Source organism: Aplidium turbinatum, chromosome 3 (assembly GCF_918807975.1).
Source record: "Aplidium turbinatum chromosome 3, kaAplTurb1.1, whole genome shotgun sequence".
Taxonomy (NCBI): Eukaryota; Metazoa; Chordata; class Ascidiacea; order Aplousobranchia; family Polyclinidae; genus Aplidium; species Aplidium turbinatum.
The window spans coordinates 33731496-33748829 of record NC_137474.1 but is presented as its reverse complement, the minus strand read 5'-3'; the positions used below and the strand labels follow the sequence as shown (position 1 = coordinate 33748829).

At 37.7% G+C, this 17334-nt stretch overlaps 1 protein-coding gene across 1 annotated transcript in view; it reads right to left on the bottom strand.

The window, feature by feature from the left end:
- Positions 1–245: 245 nt before the first annotated feature.
- Positions 246–17334, bottom strand: part of LOC145766232 (uncharacterized) — a 44219-nt gene continuing 27130 nt past the window's right edge. The window contains exons 28-55 of the mRNA XM_082577901.1: positions 17090–17197; positions 16423–16566; positions 15830–15937; positions 15507–15560; positions 14621–14674; positions 14199–14252; positions 13264–13317; positions 12904–13011; positions 12458–12511; positions 12066–12119; positions 11245–11344; positions 9607–9668; positions 9362–9415; positions 8813–8866; positions 8168–8329; positions 7436–7543; positions 7090–7143; positions 6501–6554; positions 6118–6171; positions 5630–5683; positions 4705–4812; positions 4358–4405; positions 3999–4109; positions 3471–3609; positions 2826–2997; positions 2461–2569; positions 1718–1873; positions 246–1235 (exon numbers count right to left, since the gene is read on the bottom strand). Of these exons, the coding sequence (XP_082434027.1) occupies positions 1089–1235; positions 1718–1873; positions 2461–2569; positions 2826–2997; positions 3471–3609; positions 3999–4109; positions 4358–4405; positions 4705–4812; positions 5630–5683; positions 6118–6171; positions 6501–6554; positions 7090–7143; positions 7436–7543; positions 8168–8329; positions 8813–8866; positions 9362–9415; positions 9607–9668; positions 11245–11344; positions 12066–12119; positions 12458–12511; positions 12904–13011; positions 13264–13317; positions 14199–14252; positions 14621–14674; positions 15507–15560; positions 15830–15937; positions 16423–16566; positions 17090–17197 (2538 nt within the window). The 3' untranslated portion in view covers positions 246–1088. The remainder of the gene's footprint in view (positions 1236–1717; positions 1874–2460; positions 2570–2825; positions 2998–3470; positions 3610–3998; positions 4110–4357; positions 4406–4704; positions 4813–5629; positions 5684–6117; positions 6172–6500; positions 6555–7089; positions 7144–7435; positions 7544–8167; positions 8330–8812; positions 8867–9361; positions 9416–9606; positions 9669–11244; positions 11345–12065; positions 12120–12457; positions 12512–12903; positions 13012–13263; positions 13318–14198; positions 14253–14620; positions 14675–15506; positions 15561–15829; positions 15938–16422; positions 16567–17089; positions 17198–17334) is intronic.

Here is a 17334-nt window from a genome sequence, read left to right as displayed (position 1 = left end):
GAAATATTTAGGCCTTTGAAAAAATGTCAACGCTGTTCAGTGCTGGTAAACAGAAAAGGCATTTTATCACAAATTTTACAAATAATAATTTGTAAACTAAATCAAGAAAAGTCGTTTCTTTGGACGACGCCTTCCAAAGCAACGACTGCCAGCAGCTCCTTATCCTACTACCCGTACCACAAAAATATACTGCCTGAATGAAGACTTGCCGTGTCGACTTCTTGGTGGTAAATTGCAGTGTTGCAAAGACTTGTCGTGGTATTTGAGTTATCGTCATCAACCAACAATTGCTTGCTACGACTTAGAAAGTAGAGTTCATTGCCTGAAAGCTGACTTTTAGATAACTGACTTTGATGAAAGGTTTGGCAATAGGTTAGGCTACTAAGTTGACCAAAAATTGACGAAATTTGTGGAAGAAAAGAGAAAGGTGGAAGTAAGACGGAAAAGATGGTTGAGAATGCTCAAAAGCGCAGGCAACTTACTAAAATACATCACATAGCTGCTGGAACTGTACAATGTGACTCAGTGGCGACATATAGCGGAGAGCGTTCGAAGCAAAATCTGAAATGTGCTAATTTTAGGGATGGCACGCATACAATTTATGAAACATTCATTGGTACCGTTGACTTTGAAAAACATATAAAAGTGAAAGTTGTTGACAAAACAATTGTACAAAAAACACCCCAATGTCAGATATAAATGATGCAAACGAATGTTAAAGTGGCAAATGCTGCTTGGATTTATATGCTGAATATGTCGGTAAGGTAAAAAAAAGATTGCTTAGGTAGCAATAAAGATTACAAATACTGCAATAAGCACAAATTGTACATATATATATATATATATGAACCCCTGTTGAAAACTAACTATTTCTGTGCAGTAATCTCCTCGAATGTGTGAGAAACCCAGACAAGCAGCTGCACTGTTTCCATGGATGTATTTTATCTAACTTGTCAATTTTCTTAGTTTTGTATCATCGCAAAATGATATTTTAGCTGAACAAACATTTACAAAACGCCCATGTAACCATCTTTTTCTTATCTTTTCCGACTGTGCTTCTTATGAAAAAAATTTTTCCTCCTTTTGTTCTATTGGAAGCAAACTGGTCCGAATTGAACTCCAAACTCTTGATTTTCCTGGCCAACATCCACAAGAGCGATGTCAGTGATTGGCATCTTTCCCACCTTTCGCGTCTCATACTCAAACACAGTCTTGCCCCATGTTGATGAACGATCCTGCAATCAGAAAGGAGCTGATAAATTGTTTTTAACATTAAACAATAATGGTACCAGCAGGGCCTTTGGGATCGGTGCCAATGAGAACTTCATGCCGAAACTTATACAGTAGACACTTCTGAAAAATGCTCCATGTCCTAAGAGTACGCGGTGGCTTCTTCAAATCTCCGGGCCCTTCAGAAAGGTTGAAGGCCTTAAAATCTTGGGTCTGGGTTCAAACGTACCCCAAGACCTCTTGTCAACACGACTGGTTATAAGCGTAAAAAAAATACTATTTCGAAACTTATTGGACTACTGTAGGTCGAGTACCGTAATACTGCCTTTTAGAAAAGACATATTGCATGAAAAAAAAAATTTAACTAATTGTCATTGTGATACTTTAACACGCAATGTATTTTTGAATTCATTTGGAATAGATGGAAAATTTGTAGAAGGCCCTAAAGTAAATTTAATCTACTGTAACGTAAAAGCTTGTCACAAACCGAGCAGCCGTCTTGAACCACTGTGTACGTCGAGCGGGGATTCCCCTCTGCTGTAAACTCTGCATTTCCAAATCCTCTCAACCTCACAGCTTGCTCTAAGCTGTCTGTCATTGCGTTGTAGTAAGCCACCATGTTCCGACAGTAAAATGTGACTTGCTGAACACAGAACGTTATCACTTAATTTCAAATTAGCCTGGACTGGATGAGCATTCAGCGACATAGCCTATATCTTATCCTTTTAGCTCTAAAAAAGAGATATTCAAACTACACATTAGCCTACCCAAATTAGAGAGCAAGAAAAGAGCTACGCGCTTACTTCAGCGTTGACATTTGCATCTGTTATCTTTGATCAGCATACCACTGCATCGTTTTCTATCAGTATAAACTTTTGCATCAAATCTAAGTTTATGCTCATTTAGATGTAGCCTGCTAACATCAATACATAACATAGCCTATTCATAACTTACGCTGTTATGGTTTACTAGGAGAGAGATATTTCCCCATGCTGGGGTAACCAGCTTGTTATCATTTAGGTACAAGAATTGTTATGATTTGACAGCAAAACTTATCCACTGAAACCGACCTCGTCAGTAAAATCATTTTTTTAGATTGATTCAACGTCTACAGAATGTTGAATCAATTCAAAAAGTTCAGATTTTGGAGTGTGCGTTAGAACTATCTGTGAACGTGCATACTGCATACCTGCGGTAAAAATAAATTTAAGTAATTGACAAAGATCTCACTTGTTTTGCCTTGTTGCTAAGCTTTCGAAGGAAGGTTAGCTGGGTATGGTAGTCAGCGTGAGCCACCCTTGAATCAAGCGGGGGATCGTAGGATATTTTACGTCCATTTCTGAAAAACGTTTAGTATCAGTGATAAGCCACTCCTTTAATATTTGTAAAATTTAGAGTAGACGCTTAAAATAACAACTTAACCCTTTTAATGAAAAGAGTATCATACAGCTATAACGACAATAACGCTTTGCGGAAACACGTGGCTAAGATCTTGTGTTAGATAAGGAATTTGTAAATCAAAATTTTCCTTTTAAAATTAGAATAAGTTTTTAGAATTAACAAAAAAATAAAAGAATGAAGTAAGAGAGTTTAACCTTGACTGGCTGTAGTACGACCCGTCTCTAGATATATCCGAAGCACTGAAGTGTGTTCCGTTGGCTATGATCCGATCGGCTGGATAGACGCAGGTTTCCTGGGTATCAAACTTGCAGTAAACCTCCACCGCATCAGCATGACATCCTCCGTTGGGATCGATCCATCTCACACCTGAAATAGACAACAAAGTTTCATTGACGAGATTTCAACGTCTGGGGGGTTGAATATCACGTAAAAAGATAAGATGTGGCCATCGGAGATAGAGATAACTTAACTTTTATGAAGGTATTGGTGTTTAGCTTAATTCTGATTTGGGATCATGTGTCATCGATTGTGTCTCTACATTACATTTTTCAATTTTGAAATGAAGACGTTTTAACAATCATGTAATCTTTGACATATGGTGCTGCCAAATCTCCGGTGTTCAGATAACACCGACAACATATCTATTCCATCAAAGCATCAGGCCTGTTTTACATTAATTTATTGTTTGCAGACAGTGAATTAACCGAAAAAAAAAAGAATAGCTGAGTGCTTTAGTCTCAGCCAGCTAGCAAAATTTGTCTCTTTTACATTGATGCAACGTCCACAGACGTTGCATCAATGTGAAAAGGACAAATTTTGCTAGCTGGCCAGTCACTTACCACTTCTGGGTAAATTTCCATTGCGCTTCCCAGCCAAGTAAATGTCCATGCAGGACCTGGCTGGTGATCTCTTGTCCGTTCCCAGTGGATATTTCATGTTCTTTATTGCGCCCTTCAACTCATCCAGCATCACAACCACCTACACGAAAAAAAAATACTTATATCTTTTGCATCGATTCATGTTCAACGCAGCAAGACATTGAAATAGCCGCACATTGTGCGGTTGTTGATTTCTTAAAACAAGAACGTTTGTTTAGTAAACACAATCAGTTTAGTTAAGTGGATGAATAGTTAGTGTTTTTGCTAGGTTTTTCGCAGGTCTTGGTTCGATTCAAGGTCGGGTCATACAAAAAGCCTAAAAATGGTGCCCATTTTACTTTCTTTTGGATAAATTAGCAAAAGCAAGTTGGGATAATCATGTGGCCACATCGTAAACCCGTTACACATTTTAAAAGCAAACATTTGCTTGAAAGCTTTGCCGTTGCAGGGCGACAGAAAATACAGTCATTATTGTCAATATAATCTTACTCTGTTGTTACTGTCAACTGTAGCATCATCTCCTGCAACTTGATCTCTGACATCAGTTGGTCCTTTCACAGAGATTGGTTGTGCGCGTAGTCCAGCAAGGTTAACTCTATCCTGTGTGAAGACAAATTGAAATGTTATCCTTCAACAGCAACCAATAAAAAAACGCAAACGTGGCTAAGGTCCTAGAGTAGCGTTATATAACGCAAAACATGATTATCAAGAAAAATGTTGTTTCTGAGATAGGTCATTGTGATCAAGAAATTCACCGGGTCCTTCACAAAAATGTAAAAGTGTAGTTAGATAGAAAACTACACTGACAAGAAGTTTCGTTTTCATAAACAAAGAAGCATACTACTTACCCCTGGGGGTCCAGGTGGACCGGGGGGTCCGACTTCTCCTTCGGGACCCTATTTAAGACAAAGTGAATTGATTTCAAATAAGTGTTTTTGTATACTGCGTTGATAAATCAACAGCTCTCATTGACAACCAGTTATCAAGTTAAACTACCATATTAATATAATTGAAGTCCTAGTAAAGAATTAAAAGCTATTTAAAAGAAGAGTGGCTATGTGGTGTTACATGAGTTTCTCGTTTGTCTTAATCCGATTTTGTTTTAAGGCAGCTGCTGTGTTTGAAATTTCTATTTGACTGCAAAAACATAATACTTATAGAAAATATTGTTCAGCTGAAACCGTAACCTAATCACCTTCGGGCCTTCATCTCCCGAGCTACCACGAGGACCGTTTGGACCCATGGGTCCTGCTCCTCCAGATAGGCCATCACCTCCTGACGGGCCTTGAGGTCCAGTCGTGCCCTGAAAAAATTATAGTTTAGATAAAAAGTGGGATGGCGCAGCGGAAAAGGACTTCGCTTGTCATGCGATCCTAGTTTGACTCCAGGCTTAAGCTGGCTGTTGAAAACACAGCTTATCTCTTCCCAGGGAGAAATGAAATGGGTGGGCGTAGTTGCTGAAGGAAAGGCGGCCGAGAGAAAGGTACTGGCCACCCTACTCTCGTTGATGGTGAAGGCTTAGTTTAGTATAAGGAGAACCATCTTCTCATTCCCCGATGGTTGGATTCAAGCATGGGACACCTTTAGTTTAAAAGATAAGTCCCCTACTTATTTATGGAACATTATGAAGCATTGTTATCATCGCCAGCTTGAGGTGGCAATGTACAGACGTTTAATCACCCAACGATTAATAATGGGGAGACAACGTCATTTTGGCACTTTTTAAAATCAGGATTTCGCCTGAAATTAGAGTAAAAGTTCATGTTGATAGGTAAAAATGAGTCCTATACTCGGTCCATGCATCGGAGGATGAGAAGATAAGGTTCTCAATATAGCCTACTATACATAATGTTAATAAACAGACATAACGCAGCAAAAAAGTAACTTCTTCCAAATTGTAATATTAATAATGCCAAGATGATCAAGAAATAGTCAAGCGATAATATGCCCATGTGATATAATGACATCAAATCGTGGTGATGGGCATGACGATAAAGCATAAAGAAAATATCCTGCAGTACAACGTGCTATTTTATTCCCAAAGTATTCTGCAGACACGGAAACTAATCTTTATGTGACAGAATCACTAGGTGACAGTAGGCTATAGTAAAATAACGTACCCGTATTCCTTGTGGTCCAACTTGTCCCATCGGACCAGGGTCTCCTTGTTTTCCCTGAGTAAATTAGAAATTAAAATTTCACCTATTAATCACTGGTAAATCATGGTTTGATTTTAAAAATACAATTCAATGAGCTGCGCAGTCTACTATTGAATTATAAACGAAACTGCAAATCAAACGTAAATCTAGAGACGCCGAATCTATGTAAAAAGGACTCATGTACCAGCTGAGGGGTTAGTTTTAGTTCAGTGAAATATGCCAATAAAAGGTGTTCCCTGTTCACTCAAAAAACTATAAAAAGTTGTGTTTAAAAAAATCATGATAATAAGACTATGAAAAACAAAAATCTAACAAGGGACTTAATGACGATTAATGAAAAGGAGAAGTGAGTGTTCATGGCCAATTACATTTCGTTACTGCAAGTGTGTCGGTCAATAACAGTTACTGATCGAATCAAATATTATACTTTTTTTTAGCTAGTCGCTCACCATCGGTCCAGGTAGGCCACCCAGTCCAGTAAACCCACGATGACCTTTGAACCCCTGTGGAAGGAAGAAGAAAAACATTTAGCTGAGTCGCCAACCTGACAAAGGAAGTTGCCGTTTGCTGTTGGAGATAAATATAAAAATTGTTATTTTATGTTATATCAGCCCAAATATGAAGTCAGGATATCTCAATCAATGAAAACTAAAACTCAGCGTAAGCAAAACTTTGACGATAGTTTTCGATCCCAACGACAGGGAGGCAAAATGTGACTTGAAAGTGACGGTGAACTGCATGGTTTTGTCGTCTTACCCAAAACTCCCACAGCATCTCGTCTAAAGACCACAAAACGATATTGCAACGTTTCTTGTAAAATAATGAGACTCACTCTTGGTCCACGTGCACCAGTCGATCCTTTGTCGCCTCTTGGTCCTTCCGGTCCCTGAAGAGATGGCAGTTTTATGCGAAACGTTTTGCATATAGCGGCCGCTCTTACTTTCTTCTATCGCTTTAAGGTTTATGATTTAGTATGCAAAACTTTGTAATTTACGACAAAGTAGGCCTACTGGATTTGATTTTCGATCAAACTTCTTCCAAAAGTCCTATAATTCCAATATACTGTACATAGACAGTAGTTGAGAAAAATATTTACATCAGTAGGTACACGCATTGGCTGTGTGCCATCATCAGTACCGTTGTGTTTTCAAATACACAGTGTTGACCATTGCGTCACAATTGATTGTTTTCTAATCAGCAAGATGGTTAAGGTAATGGCCGTCGTCTCATATCCGTGAGTATGCTGTTTATTTATTTAATAATGAAAATACAAACAAGCCACCAATAAATAATTAAAAGTTTAGTGCATTAGTTAAATATGTCAAAAGTTATTGCTTTATTCTAACAAGCAGAAAAAAGAAAAATCATAAAAGAATCGACCAATCAATCATTCCATCAGTCATTTTGAGCCAAAACCTTACCGAAGCTCCCCGTGTGCCTTCTGGTCCTGTCGTCCCTTGTGGCCCTTCAGATCCCTGACGATCAAAACCACTTGTTAAATTAGGTGTTAAGTTTATGTTACGTTTACTTGAGAAACAGCAACGTAAAGCAGAAAATTGTATGGCATATCCATAATATATGGCAAATAAAACATGTTGAAAAAAAAAGTTATTTTATTGCCTAAAAATTTTCCATTTATTCAAAAAGTTCATTGTTTGAAAATAACTGGAGTGGTGCATCACAAATACGTCTTCAACATGAACGACATATCATCCAAGAAGTCAACAGTGGATTTGTTTTCAAAATTTCCATCATTGTACTTTTTACCTGTTTACCACGAAGTCCTCTTTTGCCCTGAATTCCCGTGATTCCAGGTGCTCCAGGCATTCCAGGGGTTCCAGACGGACCTGGCGTTCCAGCGTCGCCTTGCTCTCCCTAGAACACAACATTATCATGGTAGCTTAGAAAAAAATGTTGAGCAGAAGTTTGTTTAAACAGCAACTTACAAGCGTTAGTCACAGAGACAGTCTCTTCATCTCATCACAGGCTTCACTTAGTCAAGCCATTATTTGCCCAGCCTGGTATAGATAAAGCTTTGGTAGCGAGTTTGCTTTGTTGAACAATAGAGAAATAAAACAAAACAAAATAAAACAAATTTCCCTAGTATAGATCTACACCAGATGCAACAGCTATCTGGGCACATTGCTGGGTCACGAGGCAAGGAATATATCCGTGCAATAGTTTTCAAGCTGCATGGAGTTGCGAGGAACTGTTCTCAGAAAGATGCATTTTAAAACTTTGTCTTAAGAATAATTGTGATGATTTAGCTTGCTTGCTACACGATGATAGAGAACAGAATGGTGGTGCACTTTCTGGCAGTCGGTTGTCATTTTGAAAAGCGTTTTTATAAAAATTGGATAAGATTCCAAGAAAACGTTTTCGAAGTTTGACAATAGTTGTGATGATCAACTGTTGCATTTAAAAAAAGAAAATTAAAATTGCAGCGTTTGTAAAGAAATTTTTAACTGGAAAACACAAAAGAAAGATAAATTTTTATACTGTAACTCCAGGTGTTCCGTCTCGTCCCATAATCCCTTCCGGTCCTGGCTGTCCATCCGGTCCTGGTTCGCCTGCTGGTCCTTTTTTCCCGACTGGACCAGTATCACCAGGAACGCCACGTTCTCCAGGCATGCCAGGGTTTCCTTGATTGCCATCTTCACCCTACATGTAAAACATCGTACAATGACAAACGATTTTCTAAAATTACACTGTGATAAAAATAGTGAACAAGTCAAGACAAATAGACGAAAAAACTTGTTGATACACATATTTACTGTAGAAAAGTGACTTTGAGGAATTGTTATTGGATATATTTCAACATTGTGTTGTATGTTAACAAGGTGTTGGCTTTATTTTTCTTCTGCCTAAAGCAACCTTAGGATTAGATATGGCCGAGTACAATGTTTAATGCTGATGAGCGTACTGCACTGATGAGCGTACTGTACTGATGAGCGTATTGTAGAAAGGCTTTTACTTGTTTTTCTGCTAAAGGCTATCAATTATTTGTCCTTGCAATTCAACCCTGTTTGATACTTTTCGTAACGCCGCTCTTATTATGACGGCACAGTTTCGAGACTTCAAAACTGAAAGTAGTTCTAAGAATATTTCGCAAACAACTTCATCCTGAAGCATGCCATGGCTTACCGGTGCTCCTGGCATGCCACGCTCTCCAGTGCCACCTGGTGGTCCGGGTAATCCCTGTTGAAAATATAAGTACATGTTTGTTTTAAAACAACTGAACAAGTTTGCTTAGTCAGTGACTACAATTCTTGGCAAAATACTGTAGATATTCTTTATTATGAATTAATATGGTGAGCATAAATCCTTGCAATTAAGTAGGCTACTGAAAAATTTAAATTCTGAACATAGCGTAAACAGTAAGTAATACATGATATGTTGCTGCAAAACATTATACGATGACAAAGAAAAACCTCGCAATTGGAAAAAAATATCTGTTGTTAAAATAATACGTTGATACCAATTGAAATACAGTACATAAATAGAAGCAGGCTTAAGCTGGAACTTGACCACAAGTAGTCTCTATGACAAGCAGCCGTCTTCAGACATGAGCTAAACCGAATTAAAAGCATAGGCTACATCTTTTTAACTCAAATATTATCAGTGTGTTATTGTTAGTTAGGTTTCACTTGTTTAGCCTTTTTTTTTTATTGAAAAGTAAAAATGGATACCTACCGGGTGGCCAGGGTTACCAGCGTTGCCACGGAAACCAACAGCTCCTCCAGGCCCCTGTCAATCAATCGAGAGGTCAAATAAATTTATTTACGTCGTACAGTTACAAACACAAAATTAAAGTTTGTATTGTGTGACTTTTTAAAGCAGCAACAATGGTTTGAGATGAAAATTTGTCGTGTCAAAGCTGTTTAAATTAATGTTGTGGTGAAGATATACGATATATTAAAGTATTGTCGCCTACTCACCGGGGGGCCAGATTCTCCTGATGGTCCAGACTCCCCTGGTTGACCAGAAAGTCCCCGAAGCCCTGGAAAACGTTCACGAATACTTTAGCTCTCGCATCACGAGTATGAAACGTAAGCGAAAGTGGTTAACTGGTTATACGCCATACACGAAAACTCTGTTATCGTCGTATGTAGCCTATATCATAGCAGTGCAGGCTTTGATAGACTAGATGATGAACTTACAAATGGTGCCAGCTCTCCCTATATTATGCAATGTCTCAAGGCGTTTTTGATTGGCTAGTTAGATTCATTTTATCAAAAATTATAAGAACCTACTGTATACTGTAAATTATGCTACAACAGAAACCATGCTCATTGGAGTAAGAAAATTGACTCCCTATAAGCTGGAATTCCATCAATGCTAAGTGTTATAAATAACATGGGTGGTAGTGTACATGTCAATTGACAACTAAATCGATTTATCTTTTTACCAATCTGTCTTCTGATCCACATAACGTAAACTATACCAGTCAATAGATTATTTTCTACAATTAAATTCTAACATCGTATACTAGGGGAAAGCCGTGTAATATGAACTGCTGTGTATTATGAACCCCCTGTTGTTTTTAGAAAACGTGGCAATAAAAAAGTTTGACTTTTAGCAGCTTGAATTAAGTAAGTTTGCTGGTCATTCGACCGGAAAAGTTCTTGTTGAAAGTTGGCGTGTTGCTGAAGTTTTGAGGGTATGAAGGTTTAAAGCTTGTGTGATATTATTTTGCAGATGGAGAAATTGTTGTTTTTTTTGTCAGTATATCAATGGACTTGTATTTTTTTGATTAATATACCCTCAAATAAACGTGATGATGGAAATCACAACAAGTTTTATTTAAAAAATGCATTATTTAGTTGATTATCAGCATTTTAACTGGAATCACCACAAGTGTGTAACATGAACCCTAGCTGAATGTGTAATATGAACCCAGATTCATATTACCAAGTGCTTTATGATGGTGTAATGAATTTTTGTAAACTGGGGTTCTGTAAACTGGGGTGGTTCTGGGTTCTGTAAACTGGGGTTCAGACTTCAATTTTACTAGCATTCTCAATGCAGTGCACGTCGTTCGATTAGTGTTGCTTATCTTTTTGTGAATTTAATGCTTGCATTTAAAAAGTAGTGCATGTTTACTAAAATTGGTGTAAATTATTTGAAAACCTTGTGGTAATAAATTTTGTTATGCTCCACATGTAATGTGGCTTGCTTTGGTGGATTTTTGTGTAGTCAATCCACCTCTATTCAGCAATGGTTCAAAGCGGTTCATATTACACATCACAGGGGTTCATATTACACAGAGGGTTGTGTAATATGAACTCTTTTGGTAAATTAATAAAATTGAAATAACTTTTTTATTGCAAAATATCACATACTAATATATTGATGGGGAATAGGTATGCATGTTAGCTTGCTGTTGTGTAAATATTGTCCATATTTTTGTTGAAGTTGTGAAATTAGGAACATTTATTGTTAGGGGGTTCATAATACACGGCTTTCCCCTACCTTTCTATGTTTTATACAGTTTTATAAATGTGATGAAATGTATTTCTACATCCACACATTCTTTAGTTTCCCTGCGGATTTACGATAAATAATTTTCATCATACCAGTTTCTCCTTGAGGTCCAAGGGGACCCTCATCTCCTGTTTCTCCCTTCATTCCGGTCTTTCCTGGTTCTCCGGGAGTACCTTGTTGTCCAGCGGATCCCTAGATGAAAGAAGAAAGCTCAGCAATCTAGTTCATCTGCAAGAGCTAACTTGAAGCAAGTATCTAGTCTATGCGCTTGCTATGAAAAAATGTTTACTCTCAAATCAAATTAAGCGAATATTGGATGCAGAGAGAAAAAGTGAACTTAGAAGCACACACATTTTTTATTGTAAATAATATTTACGATTTTGGTTGTATGCATATCGGGCGACATAGTTAGTTGTACAACCGTCATTGAACTGGTTTGGCTTCATGTGCAGTATTGCCTTACGGTGTTTGGTTGCACAGAACTTATTGCAGTGGGGTCTTCTGTGGCTGCAAATCTTGGCTGTATGTCACAGTGCTCTGGTGTGGTACATACTCTGGAGCCTACCAGGGGTTTTAAACAAGAGGTGCACGATGCACATACCACTAAGAGATGCAAGACCTGTTCCCAGGGAATGGGTGGGTGCTAAATTACTTACAAATGAGATTTAACCCACTTTCGAAAATGTAGGTGACTGCTCATTTTAATGGTTCTGGCAAGAGGCGTGATAACTGATTGGTGATTTCAAGGTGGTGCCAACAAGGATAAAGGTTAAGAACCAGTGGCTTAAAAGCTCCAATCAGCAAACTTGTTTATTACATTTTATAGCTTGATTTTCTATTTTGCAAATTTGTGTTTTTGGTTTTGCATTAAATGAAACTAATATTCGATTATAATCGTAACATTAAAATCTACCTGCTCTCCTGGGCGGCCGGGTCGTCCAATGGAACCTGGGAATCCTGCAGCGCCCTAAAAGACAAAGTTAAGACTGGAGCAGCAAAAGAGTAGGCTACACCATTCTAAAAATAAAGTGTAAAAAATTGTTTAGCAAAGTCGTTTTGGTTATGTTTATTTTGTACAGTAATTGAAATACTATAGTCCGAAAGCGGATGCATTGATGTAGTGAAGTTAGAAAAATTCGTAAAATTTAGAAAACCAAACAAAAATCAGCAGTAGTTGACACAAGACTACCACAACCACTCGAGCTGGGTTTGTATAAAACATACTCATTCAGTATATTACACACAAGGCAACTCAAAAGCTAATTTTAGCAAAAACAAATATATTACAATTTAAGAAATACTTACAGGCATTCCCATGGCTCCTCGGTCTCCCTTCCTCCCGCTGACTCCAAGAGGACCCTGATGATGAAAGCAGGGATGGATGAAGTATAACATAAATTTTAGTGACATTTTGGTTTGCTTCATTTGTATACTAATACAGAAGCACATCAAGCAGGATGCGTATGACAACATTTTGTAAATTTTAGCTAGGCTTAACTTGGATATTTACTATTTAGGCTATATTATTGAAAATCTTATAAAGCTTTAAGAACCTTAACTACTTGAACAAGATCTAGACTGAAATAATTTTCCTATGGTAAACGCTAGTCCAAATTTCAGTTAAAAATAAAGATGTCTGATAAAAGTTACAGGTAAATACAATTGCAGATTGCAACTAATATAAATTTATTTTTATATCCCTAGAGCAAATGTGCATTTTGCAGCGTTTAGACAACTCATCTGCAACTTACAGGACCACCAGAACCTCCTGCTGGACCAGGTGGGCCAGGTTGCCCTCCATCTCCCTTCACACCACGTGACCCGACATCTCCCTGCTTTCCTGCTTGACCTTCACCGCCCTGAAATAGATTTCGTATAGGATAGGATTTTTTTTTTGGTTTTTAACGGACTTGTCGTGATAATGTGCAAGCTCACTGTTTAACGATGTTTAGTTTTAAAAACGCATAAAAACGATTAATCTCAATTCTTTGTGATTTATACTTTGGAGAAGTGATAAAGTGTAAAGCAATAAAACCTTTATAATAGCTTAAAATTTACCTTATTCTGAAGTCACACTTAGACGTCAGTTTAAAATAATATTGTGCACTCACCGGAGCACCTGGGTAACCAGGTTGCCCAACAGGACCTGAGTCACCCCTCGAACCCTGAAAACAAGGGACGGAGTTAGTCAGTATACAAAATATTGAAGTGGAAGAAAATTGTACTAAAGCAATTTTAGATTGAAATAGATTTTGCACAGCTTTTCGATGCAGCATTGATTGCTGACATACAATGATGTTGTAGGAATTGGAAGTCACAGCATAGCTGGCGTCAAGGCTGCACTTGCATTGGTTATAAAACGTTAACGCTCTGTGTAGCCTACGGGTGAGCGCCATGTACATTTAGATAGTACAGTCGCAAACTAGGAGGGGTACTTGTTCAAGGTGGCGAGTTAAGATTGAAAAACAACGCGATATTTGTACCAAACAATGTAAAATTGTAAAAAATGATTAACAAGCCCCTTATAACACTTCCAAGCTAGAGGTCTGAGGGGTAAGTCTGAAAGTCTTGAGTCTTGGCCAGTTTGCTTGTTTATTTCGAAGTTTTCTTTTTATTACTTTTCCACTCTTGCAAAGTTCATTTCAAAGCCAATGTGTGATGTATTAACTTTTTGCGTAGATCTGCTGATGAAGCGACTATGCTACTCTTTTCTACATCAATTTTTCAGTTAATCTCTATAGTGTTTTTCAAACTGTTTTATTCCGTAAATGTACAGTGGACAATAGTTCGATATGTTTTGTGTTACGCGAGGTTTGTATTGACAAACAAAATGAACCAGACCATTGCCAACGTTCTTGGTCAGCACTCATAGAAAAGAAAAATGGGAAAGAAGACTTGGCTTCTTGTGTATTTTTTCAAACACACGGTTACATTTTTCATTTACAAGTTGAAAGTGACGTTTCAATGCATTACTTGTATACGTCATTAACCACTCAACATTACAAAGATACTTTCAGGTTTGGTCGAAACGCAGTAATCTACTAACCGGCGACCCTCGGGGACCACCTTGCCCGTCCTCTCCTGACGGGCCAACTTCTCCCTGTAAAAATATATGCAAAAGAGAAATAAGACGAGCTTAAGCTTTCCAAACAGTGAATTTACATGAACACAGCAAAAAAAGACAAAACCACAAAACTCTCGATAAAATCGCTAAATAATAGGTGATAAACTGTGCTTTTATGCCATGCTGCAAGCAGTTTCCTAAGAGTTGAGATTTTAAAAAACATAATATTGCTTTTTACTTTTCAGTCTTTGGTAAATGTTTCAAATGACTAATTACTTGAAGGTTGACATTTTACTCGTATTATTCTAAGCAGCACAGAGGTGAACCTAAACAAACAGATTAATTCATGTACCAATTATAAACGCGTAATTTACAGATTATATTCAGAAAAACTGTTAGAATACCTTGTCTCCATTGGGGCCTTGAGGTCCAATCAAACCAATAGGCCCAGTTTGCCCCTGTAAGAAAGAAAAAAAATCATCTCTCTTGATTTCTAAAACTGACAAGGAAAAAAAAGTGACAAATAAGCGCATTGAACTTTGTATAAACATAAAATCGCTTTTCAAGAATCCTGGTTATGGATCACATCTCTCGCATGAGACACATTAATTTTTTGAACTTTTTGGGGACAAACGGTAAAAAACAGGTCAGAGTATCTTCCTATAAAAGCCCGTTGCTGTACCACGCATTGTGCGGGGTAAGCTACACAACTATACATGGTTGAGACTTGATTGGCTGTTAAGCAAAAACCACTGATTAGGTTTATGCCCTGCAATGTAAGATTTGATCGAAACGTGACTTTATCGTTTTCGTGATTAAATTATTAAACAATTGGTTTCATTGAATAAATTATGTAAAACATCTGTTCAGTGCTGCACTGCCGTTTAAAATAATTCATTTATTGCTGCGCTTGACGGCAAACGATTTTTTGTGCACAGATAGATAAGACTACCATTCAACGTTTTATAGGAAGAGAAAACTTTTTCTCGAACAGTAGAAAATTTCATGATCAGATCACCGCTTCAATGCGTGATGGAAATCTACAGATAAATCTGCATCAGGCATTGCAGAGTGCAAAAACAGTGCTGCGGAACGCGTTTTCGAATATTAAATTCTCATCAGTGCAACTACGTTTATGAACGTAATAACAACGGGACCCGAATTAAAATCATCAATAACTTAGAGTTTTAGACTATATTGTACAATCTACTTGTACAGGTAATACAGTATTTGAAACATTAAGTTTTACATATTGCAATAGCTGATGTTTCTCCAAAAAACGATACTCACTCTTGGCCCTTCTTTTCCGGATTCCCCTTCCACACCAGGTGGTCCTTGATCTCCCTAGAAAAGGAAAAAAAACACAGGATTTTGATTTGCTACATCGCACCAGAAACAACTTATACTATACCTTGTAGTACCTTGCTCTTATCAATTGGTCAATATAAAGGTTTTCACACAGGAAATAAATAGAATTACGTGATCTTTAAGGATTACACTTTTGACATAAAATATATGTAAATACTGAGAGTTATAATTTTTGTAAAGAAAAGAAAACGATTTTTAAAGTTGGTCACGCAAACTAATACGAAAAATACGTTTAAAAGACTTACTCTGTCTCCTTTAGATCCTGACAAACCAGGTGTCCCGATGGACCCCATTACACCCTGGACTCCTTGCGGCCCAGCCTCTCCTGCTGACCCCGATGGGCCTAGTTCACCCTAGAAATTTACGCAATGATATAAAAAACTGAAGGATGCCTAAGGATTGTTAAACAATGCTAAAAAATTCAAAAAGAAAGTTAAAAAACTATATCGTGCTTTATTATTATCATTCTTCTTCTTTTTGCGTATGAGGTGGCAGCAGTGACGTCATTTCATTCAGGCAAAACGTTTTTTTAGCATTAGACTTTCCCGGTGATCACTTAACGTCTATATGAGATATACCGGGCGGTCTTTGAAAAACATATACGACAAACACAAATCAATACTTTTGAAATTACATTTGATTGAGGAAACATTTGTATACTGAGAAAGGCTTTCTTAAAGCTTAATCCTGGCTGTTTCACATCCCTGCAGAGCTTCGAACCTCTAACGCATGATCGGATACATAAGTTGACAGTTGTATCTAAAGTTATATTACAAATAACCACGCAACTTAACGAATGCAAACACAGATTTGACGTTTAATGCTGTAATGTCCTTACCTTTGGCCCATCTGGGCCCGGAACACCTGGATTTCCTCGTGGACCGGAATCTCCCTGAGGCCCGGTTGTTCCCATCTCCCCAGGAAAACCTCGTTCACCCCGCGGCCCAGGTCCCCCGTGCGGTCCGACTTCTCCTGTGACCCCCTAAAAATTGTAAATATACTGATAAAATACACGTTAAAAATGGCAACGCAGGTTTGATTTTAATACAGTATACGGTTCATGAATATCTTTTAAAGTTTTATAATTTTGTGTAGGACTCAGAGAAAACTTTATTTGCTGAAACAAATCACACTGCAACACTGCAAGATCAACGTAATTTTAATTATCCAGCGTGGTAAGACGTAATCGTGTTTGATGAAATCAAACTTTCTGGTCTTAATTTCTACGTCAAAACATGAAGTTGAAGCAGAAAGCTTTGGTAAATGGTAATGCCAAAACAAATATTTCTGCCATTCTGGTGCATCTGTTTCGATTGTTGAGTGGTAAATCAACGATACCATGAGAGTAGATACAAAAGGTATGAAAAAGAGCTTATCTGGTTAAAACCTATGTCAAGTCTAAAATAGATGGAGAAAGTTTACATTTTTTATCTTTTCAACTGGTGGTTGTAAAGCAAAAGTTACACGTAATACTAAACGTTACACATGAAACACACAGTACTCACGGGTTGTCCTGATTTTCCAGGTTCTCCGTTGGCCCCTTCTGGCCCAGGACGACCCTGAAATCCTGCAGGACCCGGTTGCCCAGCCTCCCCTCTCTCTCCTGCAACTCCCTGAAAAGCAAGATTGCTTTAAAAGTTTAAAGCATGTTAGATTAGGAATTAGTATCGTTTTTTTTAGCTTTGATAACTTTAGTAGGATTTTTCTTTTCATTTTATCACTGAGCCGTGGAAACAAACTTGTTACATTC